Source organism: Delphinapterus leucas, chromosome 17 (assembly GCF_059928025.1).
Source record: "Delphinapterus leucas isolate spDelLeu-1000000601 "Yukka" chromosome 17, BTC_Dleu_Yukka2, whole genome shotgun sequence".
Classification (NCBI taxonomy): Eukaryota; Metazoa; Chordata; class Mammalia; order Artiodactyla; family Monodontidae; genus Delphinapterus; species Delphinapterus leucas.
Genome location: NC_143145.1, coordinates 40,804,539 through 40,825,613, shown reverse-complemented (window position 1 = coordinate 40,825,613; position 21,075 = coordinate 40,804,539). Strand labels below are relative to the sequence as shown.

Here is a 21,075-nt window from a genome sequence, read left to right as displayed (position 1 = left end):
TCAGACATATTTTGAACACATATGCACGAAATACTCCCAACATAAGGAGAAAATGGGCATGTGTCACTTTAAAGATAGACTGTCCTTGTCCACAGAGGGAGAATAATAATGCCCATGTCAAGAAATGGAGTTTATGGCTACAGAAGTGTTCGTGAATAGTTATATAGTCTCCGTGGTTTGGGGAAGTCAGTGTGTATGTAAATGGAGTGTGATTAAGTTTTACCTTATGGGGCAATGCCAGGGAAGGTAGAGGTTTTCTTTTATTACGAGGACCTAGGAGGAATTTGGATTTGCCCAGGAGAGAGAGCGGAATGTGCTCCTAGAACGGCAGAATTCCACTGGGCCCACTTTCCCCTTGATGGTGAGCACGGTGCAGTGATCAGCTTTCCTTATGTGGTGATGAGTGAACCATTTTTATTTTATATCCTTAAACTCAGCACTGCGGGGAAAGACGCACATTTTATGTCACTGAAATGAACCTGCTGGTCCACGTGATGTGCTCTTAAAGCAGTGACCTTTCCTAATCTCTGCCCCTTGCTTAATCTGGAGGGGAAATGCAGTGGCCTCTGGGCGTTAAGCACAGATTTCCCGGTGGGCATCTCTTTTGTGCTGCCAGGACTGGTCATGGGATGAGCGGTACTGGGCGCTACCCTCAGGGAGCAGTCCCACTGCCAGGTGAAGCCTGGACCAACCCCACACCCACTTTTAAGAGCTGCCTTCGGTTGAGGATCTGCTCGGTCCCTGGCACGAGCTGACCGAGTCCACAGTCATCTCTCAGTCACGCACACACGCCTCAAGCTTCTTTTGGTTATTGAAGAGCCTACTTTCCTGCTGTCAGACTTTTCAACCTGGCCTAATTTCTGCCGGGCTGCGGAGGTGTTCCATGGTACAGATTCGTTGTCATCATTTCGCTCTTAAAGCATCTCTCTCCCGACTGTCCCAGCAGCTCACACACGTGAGCCAGGTGACAGTCACGTGAATCTGGAAACACAACAGATGGCTGATGCCCCCTGTGCCCCTCTCAACACCCAGCACCTCCCCTGGACCCCTGCTTGGTTGGTGCCTGTGTTGTACTGGTTGTTACCGGGCTTAAGCAGCAACCCTTAGAGACCCGGTATGTCTTCTGGAAATGCTTTGAACATACCAGTTATTTTTAGCTGTAGAATGTCCATTGAAGGAATAGATGTTCATGACTTAGCACGAAGCACCAGGTTGACTCACGCCTCCTTCTTTTGCAGCTGACTGAGTTGAATACCTTCTTCCTGAAACATATCTTTGTGTTCCAAGCCAGTCATCCGTTAAGTTGGTGTAGAATTCTCTTTATTGGTGGCATCACGGCTCCCACAGTGAGGTAATTCTGTGTTAGCATGACCGTCAATTGAGCATGATTACCTGCTTTGTATTCTCCTATGTAGCATAAAGGAAGTCACATAAGCTAGCAGATTTTCCGTGAAAATGTCATTCTGAAAAATTATACATCCAGGGGGAAAAAAAGAGACTTATACATCCAGAATATGAAGAAAACGTTTTGCTTCTCAGACCTCAGTAACATGAAGACCAGCACCGCACCATTATTTTCAAACCCCTTTACGATCTTCACTGCTGTCCTTTTCTCCCCCGTAGCATCCTACTTAAAACAAAATGAGTAACAGAAATGCTAAGGTTTTCTTCCTGAGATTATTGAAAACTAACAAACGTTTTTATGGTGGATTGAAGTAATAAATTATGTTATTTTTAGAATGAGACTTTATTAGTTCTTTTAGAGCCAATTAAGTTAATTTCCTTTTAAAAATGTCCTTCCTGGGCTTCCCTGGTGGCGCAGTGGTTGACAGTCCGCCTGCCGACGCAGGGGACACGGCTTCGTGCCCCGGTCCGGGAAGATCCCACATGCCGTGGAGCGTCTGGGCCCGTGAGCCATGGCCACTGAGTCTGCGCGTCTGGAGCCTGTGCTCTGCAACGGGAGAGGCCACAGCAGTGAGAGGCCCGCGTACCGCAAAAAAAAAAAAAAAAAAAAAAAAAGATGTCCTTCCTGTGGTCCTCCAGGACAACAGGGACAAGGATGGGTGTCCATGCCCTCCTTCCGCTGGATTCATGACTCATGTAGGTCTTAGAGATGAGGCGGTGTTCAGAGACTGTCCCCAACGTGGACCGATTCCAGTGGACTTCAAAGCAAAACACTTTCATTTGTTTCATTGTTCCTATTTGGAAATGGCATTGGGGTTTTGTTTTGTTTTTTTGGGTTTTTTGGGGGTTTTTTTGTTTTTTTATGGTACGCAGGCCTCTCACTGTTGTGGCCTCTCCCGTTGCGGAGCACAGGCTCCGGACGCGCAGGCTCAGCGGCCATGGCTCACAGGCCCAGCCACTCCGCGGCATGTGGGATCTTCCCGGACCGGGACACGAACCCATGTTCCCTGCATCGGCAGGGGGACTCTCAACCACTGCGCCACCAGGGAAGCCCGGCATTGGGGTTTTATATCTAGTATGGAGGACCGGCATTGATCAGTAGAAACACCCAAGATCTCTGCACAGCTGATATAAATACAAACCAAGCAGATAAAAGAGTTTGCTCTTTAGAAGCTGTAGGATAACTTAATTCATTATTTGTAATGTACTTGTGAACTACACAAGTAGAAGGTCTCACTTGCCACGTAGAGTGGGTGTTTTCCTTAGTCAGACATAGCCCTCACCCCCAGCTAGCACCTTTTCTTGTCCTCATTCGTTATTACAAATATATTTATTTTATATATATATACAGGAAAGTAACAGCTGGTAAACCACAGCCTTTTGTCACTTTATAGACCAGTGGTCCGTCGAAGTAGTTATCTCATGCATGCAATTTTCCTTTGGTGGGTTGGAGCCTCCCTACTGTATTTATAATTTGATTTAATTTGAGGCTGCCAGTTATTTTCAGGAAAGATTAGCAGCAGTTTCTTCATAAAATTACGAGCAATCAACAAAGTCAATAAGTGGGGAAAGAAATGTCTTATAAAACAGAACAGCAAATCACATGTGATTTATCATGAAAATTTTAATATTGTTAAACATTTCACAACAAAAACTAGAGATTAGACCAGAGACTAAAAATCCAGTGTTCAGACTTTTAGAGAGCTCCTTAAAATTTTTGCCAAACCCTATGGGTTTCCACACAATTCTTTTTTGTTTAAAACTTAGCCACTTTCTGTGCTCCTACACCACTTGAGGCTATTCATATGTAAGGAGATGGTTTGACAAGCTTCTTGGAAAGATGGAAGTACTCCGATGGGTTTTAGGTCCCAGTTAGCAAATGCCAGGCCCTAAAAGGAAGAGAAAGCTCATAGGCTTCAGTATAAATCATACATACATACCAGCTCTCCGTTTTCAGATCTCCTGTTTAGACTTTCACATGACTCTACTTTGAGAAGATATTTGAGTGAACATTCTTTTAATCTGATAATATAATGTGCAGTGTAGGACATGGACAGCATTAATAAAGTAGCTGAACTGGCAAAAGCAAATTAGGTAATGAAAATGTGAAGTTAGAGGAAAACCTGAATTCTTTATAGTTACAATTCTTCACTTTGGGGTACAGAGGTGATAGTTTATGGATGAGCTTTAGGCATCCATGAACCCCCCCAAAGTTTAATGCAAAATTCTGTGTGCATGTTTTATGTGCCTTTATCATAGCTTTCATCAAACCCTCAAAGGAGTCTGTAACCCACCTCCACACCTACCCCCCAGAAGACGATGAGTTAAGTTTTAGGGGCAGTAATGAGACTCTAAGCCTCCACTGTCCCACAGGCAGCCTCTCCCATGTGTGGCTACTGGGCACTGGGAGTGTGGCCAGTCACCCTGAAATGTGCTGTACGTGTAGACCTTGAAGGCTTAGTGCAAACACAATATAAAATGCTTCTTTATAATGTTTTCAATACATTGGATTATATATAAATAAATTATTAAAATGAATTTCATCTGTTCCTTTTTACTTTTTTAACACGGTTATTAGAAAACTTTAAATTGCATTTAAGGCTCATACTGTATTTCTGTTGCATGGTTGCTGCACTGAGCCTCTCACCTCCATGTCATCGCCTCTTTTCTGATCATGTCAGTAACATTCAAAGTTATTGGCCTCAGTGACAGTGAGGTGCAGCTACAGTCCCATTCCAGTTTCTGAGAGCCACAAATGTATATATTTATTGCCTGGTTACGATCAGCAACCTTTATCCTGGAAAGAGCCAGAGGAGACAGTGACCATGCAGGAGACCTTCTGGAATCACCTCCATGGAGGGAAACTGAGGCACCCACCTGGGGTGGCTTTGGCTCAAGGCTGTGGGAGTCTGTGTCTGAATCAAGACTGCCTTTGCCAATAATCTGGCTCCAATAACCATCCCCCTCCAACCCAATCCAAATTCTTAGCCTCTTACAGGAAGGTTTCAACAGGCACTGGCTTCCTACTCCCTTAAATAGAACTAGACCAGGCAGCCCAAGTATGTGGAACAAGGCAGACATTTTTTATACTCACGCTGTCAAAGTGATTTAATTCTATATTGACTTGCTGGTCTTCCAGAAGCTCTCAGTGAATTCCACCTTTGTTCTTTCAGACAGTACTATGCTTACCTCACCGACACACAGTGCAAGCGTGTGGGAACCCAGTGCTGGGTGTTTGGGTGAGTAATCTTTTATCGTGGACATATAAAACCACTTTAGCCTCTGAATTTCTTGGGTTATTTCTTAACCCTACATTAAGTGCCCCTCAGTGCAGTTTTGTTTTTGTGTGTCTTTCATTTTTAACATTCCTTTTCTGATTTAAATTGAGAGGAGTTAATTGGCAAGTTACACAAAGAGGGTGTAGAAACTGTTTTTTAAAAAAATATTAGGAAATCAAAAAATAATTCCCATGTAGAACTTGGGGACCTTGTTTCTTGAAATAAATCAGAAAATGAGTTATATGAATTCCCCGTGAAATTGATGGTGAGTTTGGGACAACATATCGTGATGGGCTTAACCACATTTTACGTTACTTTCACACCAGAAAGACCCCACAAAGCGGCTGCTTGCTGTCTACCAGGGTCTAATTTTATTGTCCCAAAGAAAACTAACACATGGTGACAATTTATTGTCTCATTACAGATACAAATGCTGTATCTGAATTTACAATTATTTAAATGATTTGAAAGAAAGCAGAGGTTACCCAGTTTAACCCCCAATATTAAATGTGAGATACTCTTCAGTGTCTCAGATAAGTGCTTCTTCTGCTTCAATACCATCAACATCTCACCATGCCATTTAGCAACTGAAGTTCCAGAGACATCCAGCACACCTGTAGGTGAAGTTCAGTCCCTCAGGGAGCTGACATTCAGGACCTAACCTAGGTTCTAAATGGAGTGTGACAGCATAAAGAAAATCTGATGAAAACCCTAACAGATTTTTAAACAGAGTAACTTTTTTTCCCTGTATTACATGCGTATTGAAACATCATCCAAAGACATCAACTATTTAGATAGAGATACTTGCTGCTTATGTTGCGTTGTCATTCATTCCAAGTGTGTGTGTGTGTGTGTGTGTGTGTGTCTGGAGCTCTCACTCCAGATTCTGGGGAGTTAGTGAAGTTTGATCTAGGCAAGTTTCCCACCGCCTTCTTTCCAAAAGACAAAGGGCCGTTGTCACTGTTTCTCATAAATTCTGTGATGTAAGCTGATTTTCCTACCCAAGGTAGCTTAAAGGGTGATAGGATGGACTCAATTTCCATCCTATGGATAGGATGGATTTCCACTGATTACTGATCTGGCGGGAGAGAGAATTCACACATCTACCAGATTTCTAATATACTTCTGTCACAGGAAGGAGGAAGGTGGTCTGCCTTCCTACTGTCTTGTCCGAGGACTGGGGATCTTTCCCGCACTTCCTTCTTTCACCACATGCCTCTTCTTTCCACGGGCATTTTTCTCTTCACGTTTACAAGTCCTTGCCAGCGTCTTACTCTACGGAGAGTGGGTATATTTTCCACAGAACTCTCTACTTACCTGTTGAGGAAAAGGAGATGGCGGATCAGAGAGAGAGGCAGTGTTACAACAAAGTTTTTTTCTGATCAGGCGGTCTGAAACTATAATCACCGTGGAGGGAGAAATGGCCGAGAGGAGCAAGGGCAGAGAATGGTGGCAAACGCCACTCCGGAAAGCTGCGCCTTGCTGAAAAGTGGTAAAAGAAAGTAAAACGCAAATGATCTGAGATGCAGAGGTCAGTTGGCTAATTTAGGATGCTTTATTATAGAGACTCGAGTCCTCCCAGGATGGTGACATCAAGGTTAGTGAACCTTGAGAACTAGTGGGCCATGCTGAAAACGAGCAAGTCCCTCTTCATAAGTGAAGCAAGGCAGACCTGCCTGGTGCGTGAACTTGGGCAGGAGCTGCCTCTGGGCGGTCAGCACGGTCAGCCCATGACGGTGAAACAGGAGGCGCGGCCTCCAGTCTCTTCTCTGCTTCGTTACGAAGTCAACTGAGTGGGTCCTGAACAGCATTTTCTGAAAATCAAATAGAGTCGGAAGATGTCAGAGCAAGGGGCCGGTTGTTTTGTGTGACTTTTGTTTCAGTCGTGTGTGTGTGTGCGCGCGCGCGTGTGTCTGTGTACTGGGCCACAGTGAAAAATAGGCTTCCTGCCGTGGGTCTCAGATCACAGAAGCTGGAGAAACAGCTCTAGTCTGCTGGTCACCAAGCTCTTGAAAGCTGCCTCAGTCGGCTTGAATACCCAGAAACCTCTCACAGTAAGCTCTGGGTGTTCTGTCTGGTTTAAGGGCAGGTAGGCACACTTCTTTCCAGGGCTTAACAGTTTCTGATGCAGTCCTTCTGCAACCCAGCAAGACGTCCCAGCAAGAGGTTGCACATGCTCTGTGTGTCCACCGGCAGGCGCCCTTGCCCTCGCTGCTTCACTGACAGCCTCGACTTCAGTGTGACAGTGGACCTCAGCCCTGCTCTCCAACGTGCCAGCCTTTGTTGTGGCGGGGAGCTGGGGAGGAAGAGGGGGTGCTCTGTAAAGATTCAGGCAACCAATCCTAACCTTGTTTCGTTGGGGCTGTGGGCCAAGACAGCTCCAGATTCTTTAGAGGCGTGTCCAGGAGACTTTCTGCTTTGCACAGGTGGCTCTGACTCTGGGCATTCCGTTGTTTAGAGCCGTCCATCCATTTGACCATGGCAGTGACCTCTGTCTGCCAGTAGGGAGGGGACCGGGGGCCTTCTGGGCCTCTTCCTGCCTTTTTAGAGATTATCTGTGCAACAAGACCAGTCCCTCCAGATTCCGTTGTGATCGAGGCACACCTAAGGTGGCCTTATCTGAAATCGCTGTTCCTGGGCAGTCTTTGGGATCACGTGACCGGCTATGTTACCCTCACCTCATCCGTTCTTACCTTCAAGCTCTGAACCTTAATAAAGGTCTGATTTTAATATTCATAGATGAAGTTGTATTATACAAGGTTGGCTTTTTTCTCTAATGTTTTAATTAAAGAGGAAAGCATGGAAGTTATTTTTTCCAACGTTTTTGGATTTAGCAAAATTGCTTACAGATGCAGAGGATAAAGGGTTTTTATCATCAGCAGAACTGGAGCATATTAGATCTGGAAATTCTGAGATGGCTAGGAGGGAATGTGATTGCTGCCTTCAAGTTACTGAAAGACTCGACTGCGGAGGGCAGAATTAGGACCAGGGGTGGAAGGAGGCAGGTACCAGCCTGAGACAAGGAACGACTTCCCAGCAGCTAAAGAAACTGGGCAGCAGAGGCAGCTGCCCACAGAGGCAGTAGGTTCCCTGGCCCTGCAAGGGCTCCAGCCAAGGGGGTGACTGTCCACCCGTTGTGATAAGCTCCGACTTAGATACCAGGCAGCCTCCAGCTATGAAGACGTACGAGTTGAGATTGTAGTCTGTGAGGAAGGAAGATGTAAAGAATATTTGATTATTTCTGGGGAGGGATGAAGAGGCAGAGCACAGAGGGTTTTCAGGGCAGTGAAACCATTCGGTATGACCCTCTAATGGTGGACACATGTCATTATACATCTGTCCAAACCCATGGAATATACATCACCAAGCGTGAACTCTGACATAACCTATGAACTTTGGGTGATGTCAATGCAGGTTCATCACTTGTGACACATGTTGACAGTGGGGGCAGCTGTGCATGTGTCGGGGCAGAGGGTATAGTGACTGTACCTTCCTCTCAAGTTTGCTATGAACCTAAAACTGCTCTAAAAAATACAGTCTGCAGAAAAGAAGAGAGGTGTAACAGTACAATAAACTTTTAATTAAATCTAAATATGTATGTATATATAATAATATATATTATTCCTGAAGAAAGTACAGTGTCATTTTGTAGGGGACCTGCTTCCAGTGTTTGGGGCAGAAATCTTATGACCACTTGAACTTTTTGATGGAATTATGCATATTTCTGGTAATGCATAATGCTCTGATAAGATGAATTCGTATCTAACCTCTTGTTCTGTCTAACAGGGTCATTGGTTTCCTGGAAGCTATTGTCTGCATAAAATTTGGACAAGATCTCTTCTCTAAGACCCAAATACTCTATGTTGTACTTTGGCTTCTTTGTGTGGTAAGTCATTACTTTTTTACCCCAAAGTGTTAGTTAAAGTCCCCATGGTGTCTTCTAAAACAAAACAAAACAAAACACTCTTGTGTACCAAGGTTCCTTAGAAATTTATAGACAGGACATTCTACTGTAGTAACGCAAGATTGGCCACTAGTCTGAAGTTCAAGAATAAATACATAGGACCACATGGCACCTAAAATTGGTCACCTTTGCAGGTTCTGGTCAAATGCCCTCAGCAGGTGCATCGTACTCTCATTTATTTCGCTTATGAGAATTCATCTACACTTGCTGAAAATGTCAGGCCTGCCATGAGGGGATAAGGATAGTTCCAGTGCCCCGTAACATATGTATTACTGTCCAAGGGTTTATGTACAAAATGACAGACTGTTGTTTATAGGCCGGGTGAGGTGTTTTTGGAGGTAATCAGACCATACAGTTTCTTCCCCGCTGTCGACTTTATAAGCCTGTGAAGGATGTGTTTTCCTCTCGGAAGGGAAGAGCCCTGGGGGCCTCCAGCTCCATTGTCCTGGGACATTTCCCTCCTCTTTCAAATGAAGCAAGATCTTGCCTAGCTTAAAATTCTGTGATTGCGCTTCTTAATTTGTTTTGTTACTTTGGGGAAGAGTCTTATTTTACATTTAAGATTCTTCCCTCTTACTTACTTGGTCCAGAAAATTAACTCGGGCTTTTTTTTTTTTTAATGATCATAGAAAATTTCAAACATATGTGGAAGTAGATAGGGGGTCGCTCACCCCTCATGCACCCATCATCCAGTTTCAGCAATTATCAACCCATGGGCAGTCTTATGTCCTTATATTCCATACTCACTATCCCCAACCCTGGGTTACTTTGAAGCAGACCCACTTTACTATTTCAGGGCGTATCTCTAAGGAAGATAAGAATGCTTTTTGGTTGGTGCAACCACCGTACCATTATCACACCTGAAAAAGTTAATTCCTTCATACTGTCAAATAGCTAATCAACGTTCACATTTCTAATGTTTCCTTACATTTTGTATTTTTTAGCAGTTTATTTGAGTCAACACCCACTGATTGCAATTGGTTGGCATGCCTTTTAATAAAAGGTCTCTTTTAATCTACAGTTTTCCCTCTGTCTCTAGCTCTCTCCTTTACATTGAAGAAACAAGCTCTTTTGTCTTCTAGATTTTCCCTCAGTCTGGTTTTACTGACTCCATCCTTACTGTAACTTAACAGATTTCTTTGTCCTCTGTACTTTCTGTAAATCGGTAGCTGGATGTAGAGGCTTAATCAGATTCAAGTCTAATTGGTGGGGGGCGGGGAGCAAAACTAAGCTCTGTATTTCTTTTTTTGTGTGTGTGGTACGCGGGCCTCTCACTGCTGTGGCCTCTCCCGTTGCGGAGCACAGGCTCCGGACGCACAGGCTCAGCGGCCATGGCTCACGGGCCCAGCCGCTCTGCGGCATGTGGGATCTTCCCGGACCGGGGCACGAACCCGTGTCCCCTGCATCGGCAGGCGGACTCTCAACCACTGCGCCACCAGGGAAGCCCCTAAACTCTGCATTTTTAAAGTGTTTCTTATTGCCTTTTGTGGTGTCTATTTTTAGGGTTACTTGCTAGAAATCCTAACTGTGCCAGGGCACCTTGAGCCTGTTCTATCCTGTTTTATCTTGAACAATGAAAGGGAATAATGATCTCCTTTGTACTCAGGCTCCGGAATTAACGCTCAGAAGTATTTTTTCTGTTGCAGTGTGACTAGATATAAAGATTGGTTGGGGCAGTGTGTCAGATGGGCCAGGAGATCTCACCATGCGCTCCTCACATTTCTGTCTGGCGTGGGCACCCCAGCTCTGTGAATTGTAGCGTGACTCATGGCAGTGGGCAGGTGTGGGTGCAGCCCTCACCTGGCGCCGCTGGGACCACAGGGAGGTTGAGGCAGGCGGGACTCCTGGGACGTGGGCCAAAGGCCCTCCTCACAACGGCCCACTGTGGGCCTCCCCCTGGGGCATCAGCAGCCAGAAAGGTCTCCCCAAGGGCGTGTCCAAGGAGCGATCCCTGGTCACCCAGCCGGTGGGGCTCCTCCAGTCTCTCTCTAAGTTTTAGAGACTTTCACTCTGTTTTACTGATTAGACACTTAGCATATACCTCCTTACATTGGTGAGTTTTGATCTGCCTTGGTGTCTGTGTGACAGTAACTTATTTTGAGGACATGACCCATTTCTCAGTCTCTGTATCACTTAGCATAGTCCCTTATAAGTCTGTCATGTTGCCACGTTCTTGTTAGAGCTGCCCTGGTGCTGGAGCCACACAGCTAGGTGATAGTGAAGATTTATTCATGCTCACTAGGTGCCAGACACTGTTTGAAGCACTTTTCATGAATTGCATATTTGATCTTTACGCTTTGAGGGGAGGTACTTTATTATCCCTCTTTTATAGATAAAGGCGCAGAGAGGTTCACTAACTTACCTAAGGTCACACAGGTAGCATGTGGCAGAGCCAGGACTCAAACCCAGATAGTCTGGCTGGAGATTTCCTGCTCCCCCTCCACAGGTGTCCCCCTTCGGAGGATCTCCAAGTCCACGTGGGAATTACACATGCAAACTACTTATATTGCAAATATCATAAAAGATGTTTGGGTTGTAGTGAGGTAGATGGACCTAGAATCTGTCATATAGAGTGAGGTAAGTCAGAAGGAGAAAAACAAACACCATATGCTCACACGTATATGTGGAATTAAAAAAAGCAGTACTGATGTACCTAGTGACAGGGAATAAAGATGCAGACGTAGAGAACAGACTTGAGGACACAGGGAGGGGAGAGGGTACGCTGGGATGAAGTGAGAGAGTGGCATGGACATATATACGCTACCAAATGTGAAATGGATAGCTAGTGGGAAGCAGAAGCATAGCACAGGGAGATCAGCTCGGTGCTTTGTGACCATCTAGAGGGGTGGGATAGGGAGGGTGGGAGGGAGACGCAAGAGGGACGAGATATGTGGATATATGCATATGTATAGCTGATACACTTTGTTATATTCACTTTTTTATAAAGCAGAAACTAGCACACCATTGTAAAGCAATTATACACCAATAAAGGTGTGCAAAAAACAAAAAGAAAGATGTGTGTGCACGGAGCCAGAGGAGCCCTAGAGAGAGCAGCAGACAAGCTGGGGTGAAGCTCCTGGAGGTGATGTGTGCTCAGGATCACAAAGGATCACAGTGAACGGCTCCCCCATCCCTCAGGTGCCCCAGCCTAAGACCCAGGCGGCTGCTTCCTCTCCTCTGTCAGCCCCCATGTCAGCCCTCCGGCTCTATTCATTCACCCGGGTGGCCCAGCTCCATCCCCTCCTCTCTGTTCCCACTGCCTCTGCCCTCTAGACACCCATTTTCTCCATTCTGCCCTTCACCTCCATTCCCTACACTGCTGCCAGAGTGATCTTCCATAATTCCGATCGGGACCCCTTTGCCCTGCGTAGAATCATTTTCCCTATCGTTGGGGCCTAGAGGGTCTAACAGTACAGCATTTCCCCCCACCAGGTTCAGAGCAATTAGAGATAGTCAGGATGGACGACGGCTATGGAGACAGAACGGCAGCTTTACTACTGAGAGTCCACATTTTTCAGTATCAGCTTCAGGTGCGTGCCAGCAAGGGGCTTCGGATTAGTGAACCCCAGAAGCAGACACGCTTCCTCTGCAGCCCCAGGAAGCAGGCCCCCCACATTGCGCTGGTGGCCTCGCACCCAGAGGGAAAGAAGGGAGACGCCCAGCTTCCTTATCTGTTATTCCCTACCCCGTTAAGATACTTGCCTCCCTGGGGAAGGGGCAAGGGGTGAGGGAAAGCAGGAGTGTTATACCAGGGAAGCTCCCTCTGTGTAGACAGAAACAGCAAGAAGGAAGCCGCATCCCCGCCACAGACCTACCAGCTGAAATAGGAAGTCCTGCTTGTGTGTTTAGGGCCGTCATTCTCTGGATCGTTCACCACACCCACCCCCTGTACCCTGTGCTCGGGCTCCGCCAAACTATTCCTAGTTACCTCAACCCACCATCCTTCCCGACTTGTCTTGCCTTCACCCAGGAGGCTTCCTCTGCCCGATCTGAGTGCTTTTCCCTGCGTTCTCTACCTGGTGAATCTTAATGCCAAGACCAAACTTAAATCCGTGTCCTGCATGCAATACGCTCTCACCTGCGAGGCAGACTAGACAACCCTTCCTCGGGGGACCAGTCGCATTTGGTACATGTTTCTTTTAGTTCTAGCCCCAGTGTGATGTAATTTGGGGTATTTATATCGGTCTCCTCCACGTGGCACTTCCTGCTCACAAAGAATAAGGTTCCATTGTCCTTTTGTCCCCACGGACGCTAGCACAGGAAGCACTCGGCACACGCAGGGAGGAGAAGAGACTGAGGTCAAGGGACAAAGACCGTGACACACCGAGGCAGGTTGAGAGACAAGCACGTCCAAAGACTCAAAGCCATGCCCGTGCCAGCGTCACAAGAGGACGGCGACCTGTTTGGGGAGCAAGAAGGAGAGCGAGTTGGAGGCAGAGGGGGTCGTCTGCGTAGGATGGGCTCTGTGTGTCTTGGTTGGAGATTCGAAGGTTTTTCAGAGGAATGACTGTCTCATGGGGCAACTGGAGGGTGGGAGAGTATGGCGGGGGGCGGATTGGAGAAGGGTTGAGCCTGAGGGTGTTGGAGGGACCTCAGTGAGAACCTATCCAAGGCAGCGGCCTTGAAGATGCAGAGAAAGGGCTGGATCTGAGAGCTCCAGAGCCCAACTCGGTAGACGCTGTCCTCTTCTGAGAGCTGGGGAGGGCAACTCCAGGCTTTCCTGTTTGTGCCACTGGTGGCTTTTGGTGCTAGTAACAGGTTGGAGGATATCAGAGAAGCCCCTCGAAAGGAGATGAGTTAGGTGTGAGGGACCCTTAGATTTTACAGGTGAAGGTGTCTTGTGTCATTGGAAATTCTGGTCTGTCCAGTAGCACTGGAAAGACTCGGTCGGCGCTGGAGGTGAAAGAGGTGGGAGGCACCTGTTTGTAGGGTATGGTTGGAGCCGTTGGGTCGGTAAGAGTCGGGGAACATAGTGTGGGAAGGAGAAGCTGGCTGAGAATGGCGTCTGGGGAGCAGCCACATTTTAGAGGCCAGGCCAAGGGCAAGAAACAGCCACAGGAAAGAGGACTTTGAAGATAAGCAGAATCCCCCAGTTGGTGTTAGCAGTGATGAGTGCCATGCAGGGGGACCTGGCCTGAAAAGAGGCCTTTGGCTGGGATGATTAGGGGTCCCCACTGCCTTGCACATTTACCAGTTAGAGAAAAAGAGTGGAAATAAGGTCCTGGCACGTTTTTATAATCATGGCCTTTACTAGAGATCAAGATTGCTCTCAATCTTAGGAGTGAGGCAAACATTATCGAGTAAGAGAGCGTTGCGTTACACAGGCCTCCACACTAAGAGAAACAAAGGCCCCAATTATTCGCCTTGCCCGGTAGGAGAACGTACACGGAATTTGAGATCAGTGTGGAAGTAAAGCTCCCATATGCTGGTTAATAAGCTGCCCCAGCACCAGTTGTCTGATCAGTCTGGGTGAATTTGAGCACACCTTACCATAGCGTGGAAGCCACACCGGGGGTGTGTGTGCTGCCTTGGCTCTCAGCCCTCACGTTTTTCTTTCTTTCTTCCTTTTATTTAAACAAAATCCGTACAACTGTCATTTTAAATCCAGGCCTTGACATTTTAAGTGGGTACGTGCCTAGATTTCCACAGGTGTGATTGCAAACCCATAAATTACAAGCTTTTGTCTCCTGGGACAAGTGTATAAAAAGGGGCCTCTTGTACCCAGGTGAAGTGGTAAACTTGGCAGCTGCGGCAGGCCCTTTGCATGGCGATCGTGATGATAAGCATCTGTCTCCCAGCACCTGCCAGTGTTTGCCTGCCCCGCTGCAAAGCCACCTCTGCTCAGCTGTCTGCTGCTGGAGCAGCCCCAGCTGCCCGCCTGCCCTCCCAGGGGAAGGGAGGAAGCTGGGGGACGAAGAGGAAGAGCCCCACACGCCTGCCCTCTGGTGGGCGGGTTGCACAGTGACAGTCAGCCCAGCCCTGACTGCTCCCATGGTCTAGCGGCGCGGCGCTGCCCCCACTCCCCACCCCCGCCGCAGCCACTGACTGGTCCATGGAGGTGGAACCTGTCCTCCCTGCCCTCCCTGTGAAACCTAGGCCGACCTGTTCTGCTCTTTGTCAAGGAGCTGACATATACATAGGTTTACACACTGCGGATGCTCTAGTCTTCCCACTCTTGCCATGCCGTGAAAATCGTACGTTCAATGGTGGTTGTATATTAGAAATCTGAACAAGTACTGGAATATGTTAAAGATTAGAAGTAGTTTTCATTCTGTAATTTGAATATATTCATTCATTGCGTAATTTTTTCATGGGGGGATATGAGCTTTTTAAAAAAAATTCCTAATTTATACCAGTTTGTATATGGATTTAATATAAAATGAACTAGTGGGTCTTCTTATATTTCATGTTACCTCTCCACCATGCTGCTATTCACACTTCACTGATGTAGAAGGAGAATGGCCAGCTGGAGCGCTTGGACTCCTTTCTTTCTTGAGACTTAAGGTGACTCTGTGCGCCCAGCAGACACTCAGTGAACATCACTGACCTGAGGAACTGGGCCGGGGCTGGACTACAAGCTGCCGTGATGAGAACGCACAGCCCAGCCTTCCCTGCAGTCTTGGCTCTACCCTCCAGGCTGTGGGCTGTGCAGAGGGATGGGATGGGACTGGCTCTTCCCATGATGTTTTGCTTCCTCCAGGAATGGATGAGTGGACAGATCAATAGAGATATAAAGATGTGTAGACATAAAATCAGTATTTATCTCGATAGCCATCCCTGAAATGTGATCCAGGGATATAAAGAGACCTGTGTTCTGGCTTCAGTCTTGCCACACTCTAGCTGTGTGTCTTTTGAGAAGGCAGTCGCCTCTGAGCCTTCATTCCTCTGCTGTGAAATGAGGGGAATTGAAATGAACGATCTCTGAGGCAATGCCTCTAGATCTAAAGTTATGATTCTTAGAAAGAATTAAAATTATTCAAGAAGGGAAGAGTCCATCATGAATTCACAACTGTTCCCATGACTGGGTCAAGGTGACAGGTCCCCAAGAGGAAATGCAGTGGAAGAGATGGAGGTTAGGAATCCTTGAAGAGAATTCACTGTCAGTGGGTTCCTAAATCAAGGAATTCTGAAGAAATGTCATGGCAGGACGGGCAGTTTGGTTTGGTTGGGTTTTGGTGATCCACTTACAGTCGCGAGGGGAAGGGGAGGCCTGGCCGGAGGACCTGGCCCAACACACTGCTTAGTCCAAACAGCCAGGAAGTTTTCCCCGACTTGTAGTTTTTTGACACATTTTTAAACTTTGGATTCTTAGGTGCTATTTTTTTCCTTAAATTAGAGTATAATTTAGGGTGCAGGGGGGCCAGTGGGGCACACATGGGGGGGAAGCGGAGGTGATCCTGGCCTCTGGGTACCCGTGGACCACGCCCTTCTCTTTTCACACCAGGGCTCACAAGACATTTTTATTTTCGCTTTAGTTTCCTATCTACTTAACTGAGAAAAACAAAAGCAACCAGAGCTGGGGTCAGAGCCGGGCCACTGAGACTAAAAAGCAGCGCCAAGCCCAGGGCAGCGGTGCCCTGCTGGGGTCTGCCACCTACACGTGGGTGTGTGTCCTCAATGCCCTCCGGCACCACTGTGACCCCAGACTGAATGAAACTGCTTTTTCATTCAGAAATCCTCTTCCCCTCAGAAGCTGACAAGCTAAGTCGTTTTTTTTTTGTTTGTTTGTTTGTTGTGGTACACGGGCCTCTCACTGTTGTGGCCTCTCCCGCTGCGGAGCACAGGCTCCAGACGCGCAGGCTCAGCGGCCATGGCTCACGGGCCCAGCTGCTCCGCAACATGTGGGATCCTCCCAGACCGGGGCACAAACCCGTGTCCCCTGCATCGGCAGGCAGACTCTCAAACACTGCGCCACCAGGGAAGCCCAAGCTAAGTCCTTTTAACTCTTTCCAGTGATGGGCGGCAGGGTGCAGAGGATAGGCTGTGAAAATCAGGCCAAAAAGAAAAAAAAGAAATACAATGTGGAGTCCTATACGTCTTCTTAGGCAGAACCTGCAAAGCTGTTCAGAAAATGCATCCCACCTGATCCCACATCTAGAAATGATCTTCACTCTGACAGTGGAGTCACAGTGGTAACTGTGGCCTCATCGGAACTCTTCTTGCCGAAAGCTTTAGGGGTGCTGCCCCCCGGGGTTCACCTCTGCTGCATCCAGCCATTCTGTAACCGGCATCCCGGGAGAGAAGGCAGAAATGCATCGAGCCATCGTGTATGAATTCCCATTGAAACCCTGAAGTTCCGGGAAATGGCATTTTTTTGTGCACCCTCACTTATAAAATGGTTTTGTGCTTGTTTTTCTCTTCCAGGCTTTCACTACCTTCCTGTGTCTGTACGGCATGGTTTGGTATGCAGAGCACTATGGTCACCGAGAAAAGGTATAGAAGGGAAGGTGGAGATGGCCTTTTATTTAAACTAACCACGTCCTGCTTAGCGCTTTAGCCCAGACCACATTCACGTGAGGATGTGGCATGTATGGCACAGTGAGAGCCGGGTGTCAGCCTCCCTGCTTTAGAAACATAGCCAGTTCAGAATTCACTTCCTATCAGTTGCCATCCTTACTTGTGACTGCCCTATTCAATAGGTCAGGACTTTTATCCTCATTTCTTAAGGGGGTTAAAGCTTAATTATTTGTTTATATATATATATATATATATATATATATTTTTTTTTTTTTTTTAATTGCATGGCAAGCCCCAGAGCAGTTTTTGAAAAGCTAGGTTTTTCACTCTGTCCAGGCCTCTACCTGTATCCCAGCCTGGGGCTCCCATCTGGAAACTCCTGCCCTGCCCACTTCATAGTAGGTGAAGATTAAGGTAGAGGATAGATGTGAGTGGGCTTAAAATGCTGTAGCAGTCTTGTCAACTGTAATTATTTTTAAGTAAAAATAACAGCTTTCATCCTTTATTCATACTTTTAGTCTAAGGCGCTAAAGGCGCTTCCTAGAAGATGTAATCTGCATCACCTGGGATATAGCCTTGATCTTATAGCTGAGAGCATAAGCGTGAGGTGATCCTGCACTTGCTGGTGGGGACCCCCAGCCCGGGAGAGGCCAGGGTTGAGCAGCCTCGCTTGTTTGCTGGTCTCCCTCCTCCCGGGAGCACTTGAAATTCCACCACTAAGCCTGCCTCTCTCCCTAGACCTACTCAGAGTGTGAAGATGGCACCTACAGCCCTGACATCTCCTGGCCTCACAGGAAAGGTACAAAAGGTATCTCTCTCTTGCTCATTGTTAAAAACGCTCCTGGGTCCTCTCCCTCCCAAGGCCCAGTAAAGGGATTTAGCATCAGTATTTATCTTCCGAATGTTGATAAATATATGCCCTGAAGGGTCTCAAACCTACTCATCGCATGTCTCCTGTTACTCACTAAGAAACATGCAAAGTGCTCACAGGTTCTGCTCAAGAAACTTGCTTCGTAAGAAGAGGTGCCACGTGGTTCTGCCTTTTCTGAGACAGGAAAACGTAACAAGATCCCACTGTCTCAAGCATCCTGATGGGGATGTTCCTCCTCTTGGCTTTCACTGTGAGTGAAAAGCATTAGGAAGAGTTGTGTGCCAGGAGGAGAAACCTTTCCGAAGAGGTGGATCGACTTAATCGTGTTCATTCAAGAGATGGGCCAGCATGAGAGGGATCTCAACAGTGTAGTCAGGGATCTCCCACTGGCCTCTCTCCAAGGAGCATTTTGGAAAGATTTGAGGCCACCTGGTTATCTTAAAGAATTTGACTCGTAGAACAATGACCCAGAGGAGGCTCCACTGGATAGTAATTCCATGTCAGTTATGAGCTGATTGTGGGCTTGACTGAAGGAAGAGAACTGAATGTCAGAGACCATGAATTTTAACCCACAGAATTGCTCAGAGAAGCGGGGACAAGGGAGGGGAAAACACTGCTGAGGCAGTTGCTCTCCTGAGTTCTTTTGGGGTGAAGCTGATCACAGCTGTCCCTGGGGAAAACACCACCGAGTGCTGGTCACCCTGAGATGATTTCTCCTGAATCAGCAACCTATTATGGAATGCTGATGGAGGTAGGCACAGGGGTTCCCCTGGGCTCCCTTATTCAGAACCATCCTAGAGATCAGTCCATGGCAATTCCGGGTTCTCCACTGAAAAGACTAAAAGAAACAAGCAATGGTAGAGATATATTTAAATGAAAGGTAGACAGCTTAAAAAAAAAAATCTGAGCCCTGGAGCAGAGAACCTTTTGGCTTAGCTGCTAAGCCAGAGGTTTTCCATGTTCTCAGCCCGAGGGCAGAGCCAGCCTAATGCCAGAAAGTTCCGATGACCCTCCAGGCCTTACACACCCCTACCCGGAATGCCCACCCTCACCCCACCACTGCCCTGGCTCCACCCTCCACCTGGCTGATGCCTGATGATTGCCCAGCACTCAGCCAATGTAGACGTCTTTCTCTAAGCTCCCACACAAATGATAGAGCGTGACAGACGACACCATCCCAGCAGACCGTGAGCTTCTTGAGGGCATGTGGCATCTTCAGTGTATGGCTCCGGGGCTGCCTGTCATGAGCAGCAGATTTGTAAAGGTGGCTTCCAGATCAAACCATTGAGGGCATGTAATATCTTTGATTTTTGCCAAGTCAAGAATCCATTCCCATTTAGGGATTTAGAAACAATGGTGTGTAGCAGGTCAAGGTGTGGACAACTAGTTGATGCGTCCTTTGATTGCTAAGGTAGACTCGACACCCATGTGGTTTGTTTTAATTGTCCCTCCTTTGTGCTTCGATGTTATTTGTGCTCTCACTTCTGGTCCCCATCACCATGACCACGATCCGCCCTACGGTGTGAACGTAAACATCCTCAGGACGCTCCTGTCTTTGTGGAGCCATGGCTTGCACACCCTGGCCCCGGCTGTGCTAGCTCAGTGCCGGGGCTTCTGTGCCTTGATTCATTAACGAGGCCACTAGATGGCGCACAAGGACCAGTGGAGGAGCGGTGGGGCGGCCCGGGCAGGGAGAACCAGAATCAGAGGCTTCAGAAGCCCCGAGCCGGGAGCCCACAGCCCACGGTGACGGTGTGTCCCGATTCCTTTGGCCAGGTTCTGAAGATGGCCCACCCAAGCATCCAGGCAACAACGAGAGCCATTCTTCCAGAAGAAGGAATCGACATTCCAAGTCAAAAGTCACCAACGGAGTTGGAAAGAAATGAAGGACCCTGGTTAATCAAAGATGTTCCAGGGAGTGCCTCAAACCGGGAGGGGACGGAATCGGCTGGACCTCCCTGCGGGGAGGTCGAAACGCATAGCGTGAACGGGAAGGAGTGGGGGCTGGGAGGGGTCATTATTTGAGAGCATAAGTCTTGTTGCCCACAGACCCGGCCACACGGGGCAGACCACTGCTGGGCGTCCTTCGCCACTCGGGTGTCTCTTGTAACTTCAGCACTTGGCACGTGGTCACCGGTAGCAGGACCGTGCTCAAAGGAGAGGGTAGCTATTTACTCAGTTGCCAGAAGCAGTTCTGTGCTTGCGTGCGTGTGTTGTGGATGCAGTTTAAACATCTTCAGTCAGGCAGGGCGCCAACCAGACAGCTGACGGACTGGTCACCAGGTTTTATTTTTCTGAATCTGCCTTTCCGTTTGACTGACTGGTTTAAGTCCAGGCCACTTACCTGTCTTTTATTTTGTTGTTTCTTATTTTTTATGTCAGGATGCTTACAAGCCTTCAGAAGCCACCTCTGAGGTTGAATTGGGGGAGGTTTCTCTTTCTTTTCCTAGAGAAAAAAAGGGGGGGGGAGAGTTTGTGTTACACTTTAGCAGCCTTCTCCCCTTTTTAGGACCTGAAACTACACAGCGGTGGGTGGAAACCAGGCTGAGGAAAGGTTAGCTACCCACGTAGGATCCTGGGCTTCAGATCGGAACCTTTTTGTTCCCTTTCCAATGTCGCTTGTCCAGACTTATCCACAGTGCACAGGCGTGGACCTGCCGAGAGGCAGTGCTCACCGCAGCCCCTCCCCCCCAGGTGCCTTTTCCATTTTGTTTGTTTTCCTTCCGTGGTGTGTTGCTGACATTGTCTTTTAGTCCCGTGTGAGGTGCTGGTGAGTATTCCCTTTCATCCATCCGTGCCATGCTCTAGAACATTGACCCTGATAGTTCACCACCTCGGATGGATCCCTGTTTTAAATAAAACGGTTCACGTTAAAGCCCATCAAATTCTGTCTCTGTAAAGTGCTCATTTCTTTGCCTCTTATTGGTATTTTCCACTATTTGTAAGCAATCACCGTATTTTTCAAGTGACTTTAGGATAATAAGAATGTGTATGTGTTTCGCGTAGTGAGAAGAAAAGAGAAGAAAATGTGTACTTTAGAGGGCTTACAGACACATATGTCCCTTTTCCTAACCTTCCCAAGTGATCAAGAGGAAATGAAC

At 47.4% G+C, this 21,075-nt stretch overlaps 1 protein-coding gene across 3 annotated transcripts in view; it reads left to right on the top strand.

The window, feature by feature from the left end:
- PTDSS1 (phosphatidylserine synthase 1) overlaps positions 1-20,859 on the top strand; it is a 64,897-nt gene extending 44,038 nt beyond the window's left edge. For 2 of the 3 annotated variants that reach the window (XM_022584756.3, XM_089898877.1), the window contains 6 exons: positions 1,239-1,351; positions 4,578-4,643; positions 8,469-8,568; positions 17,011-17,079; positions 17,842-17,911; positions 19,751-20,859. In XM_022584756.3, coding sequence (XP_022440464.1) covers positions 1,239-1,351; positions 4,578-4,643; positions 8,469-8,568; positions 17,011-17,079; positions 17,842-17,911; positions 19,751-19,860 — 528 coding nt within the window. In that variant the 3' untranslated portion in view covers positions 19,861-20,859. The remainder of the gene's footprint in view (positions 1-1,238; positions 1,352-4,577; positions 4,644-8,468; positions 8,569-17,010; positions 17,080-17,841; positions 17,912-19,750) is intronic. The other variant, XM_089898878.1, reaches the window with a different exon arrangement.
- Positions 20,860-21,075: the final 216 nt, after the last annotated feature.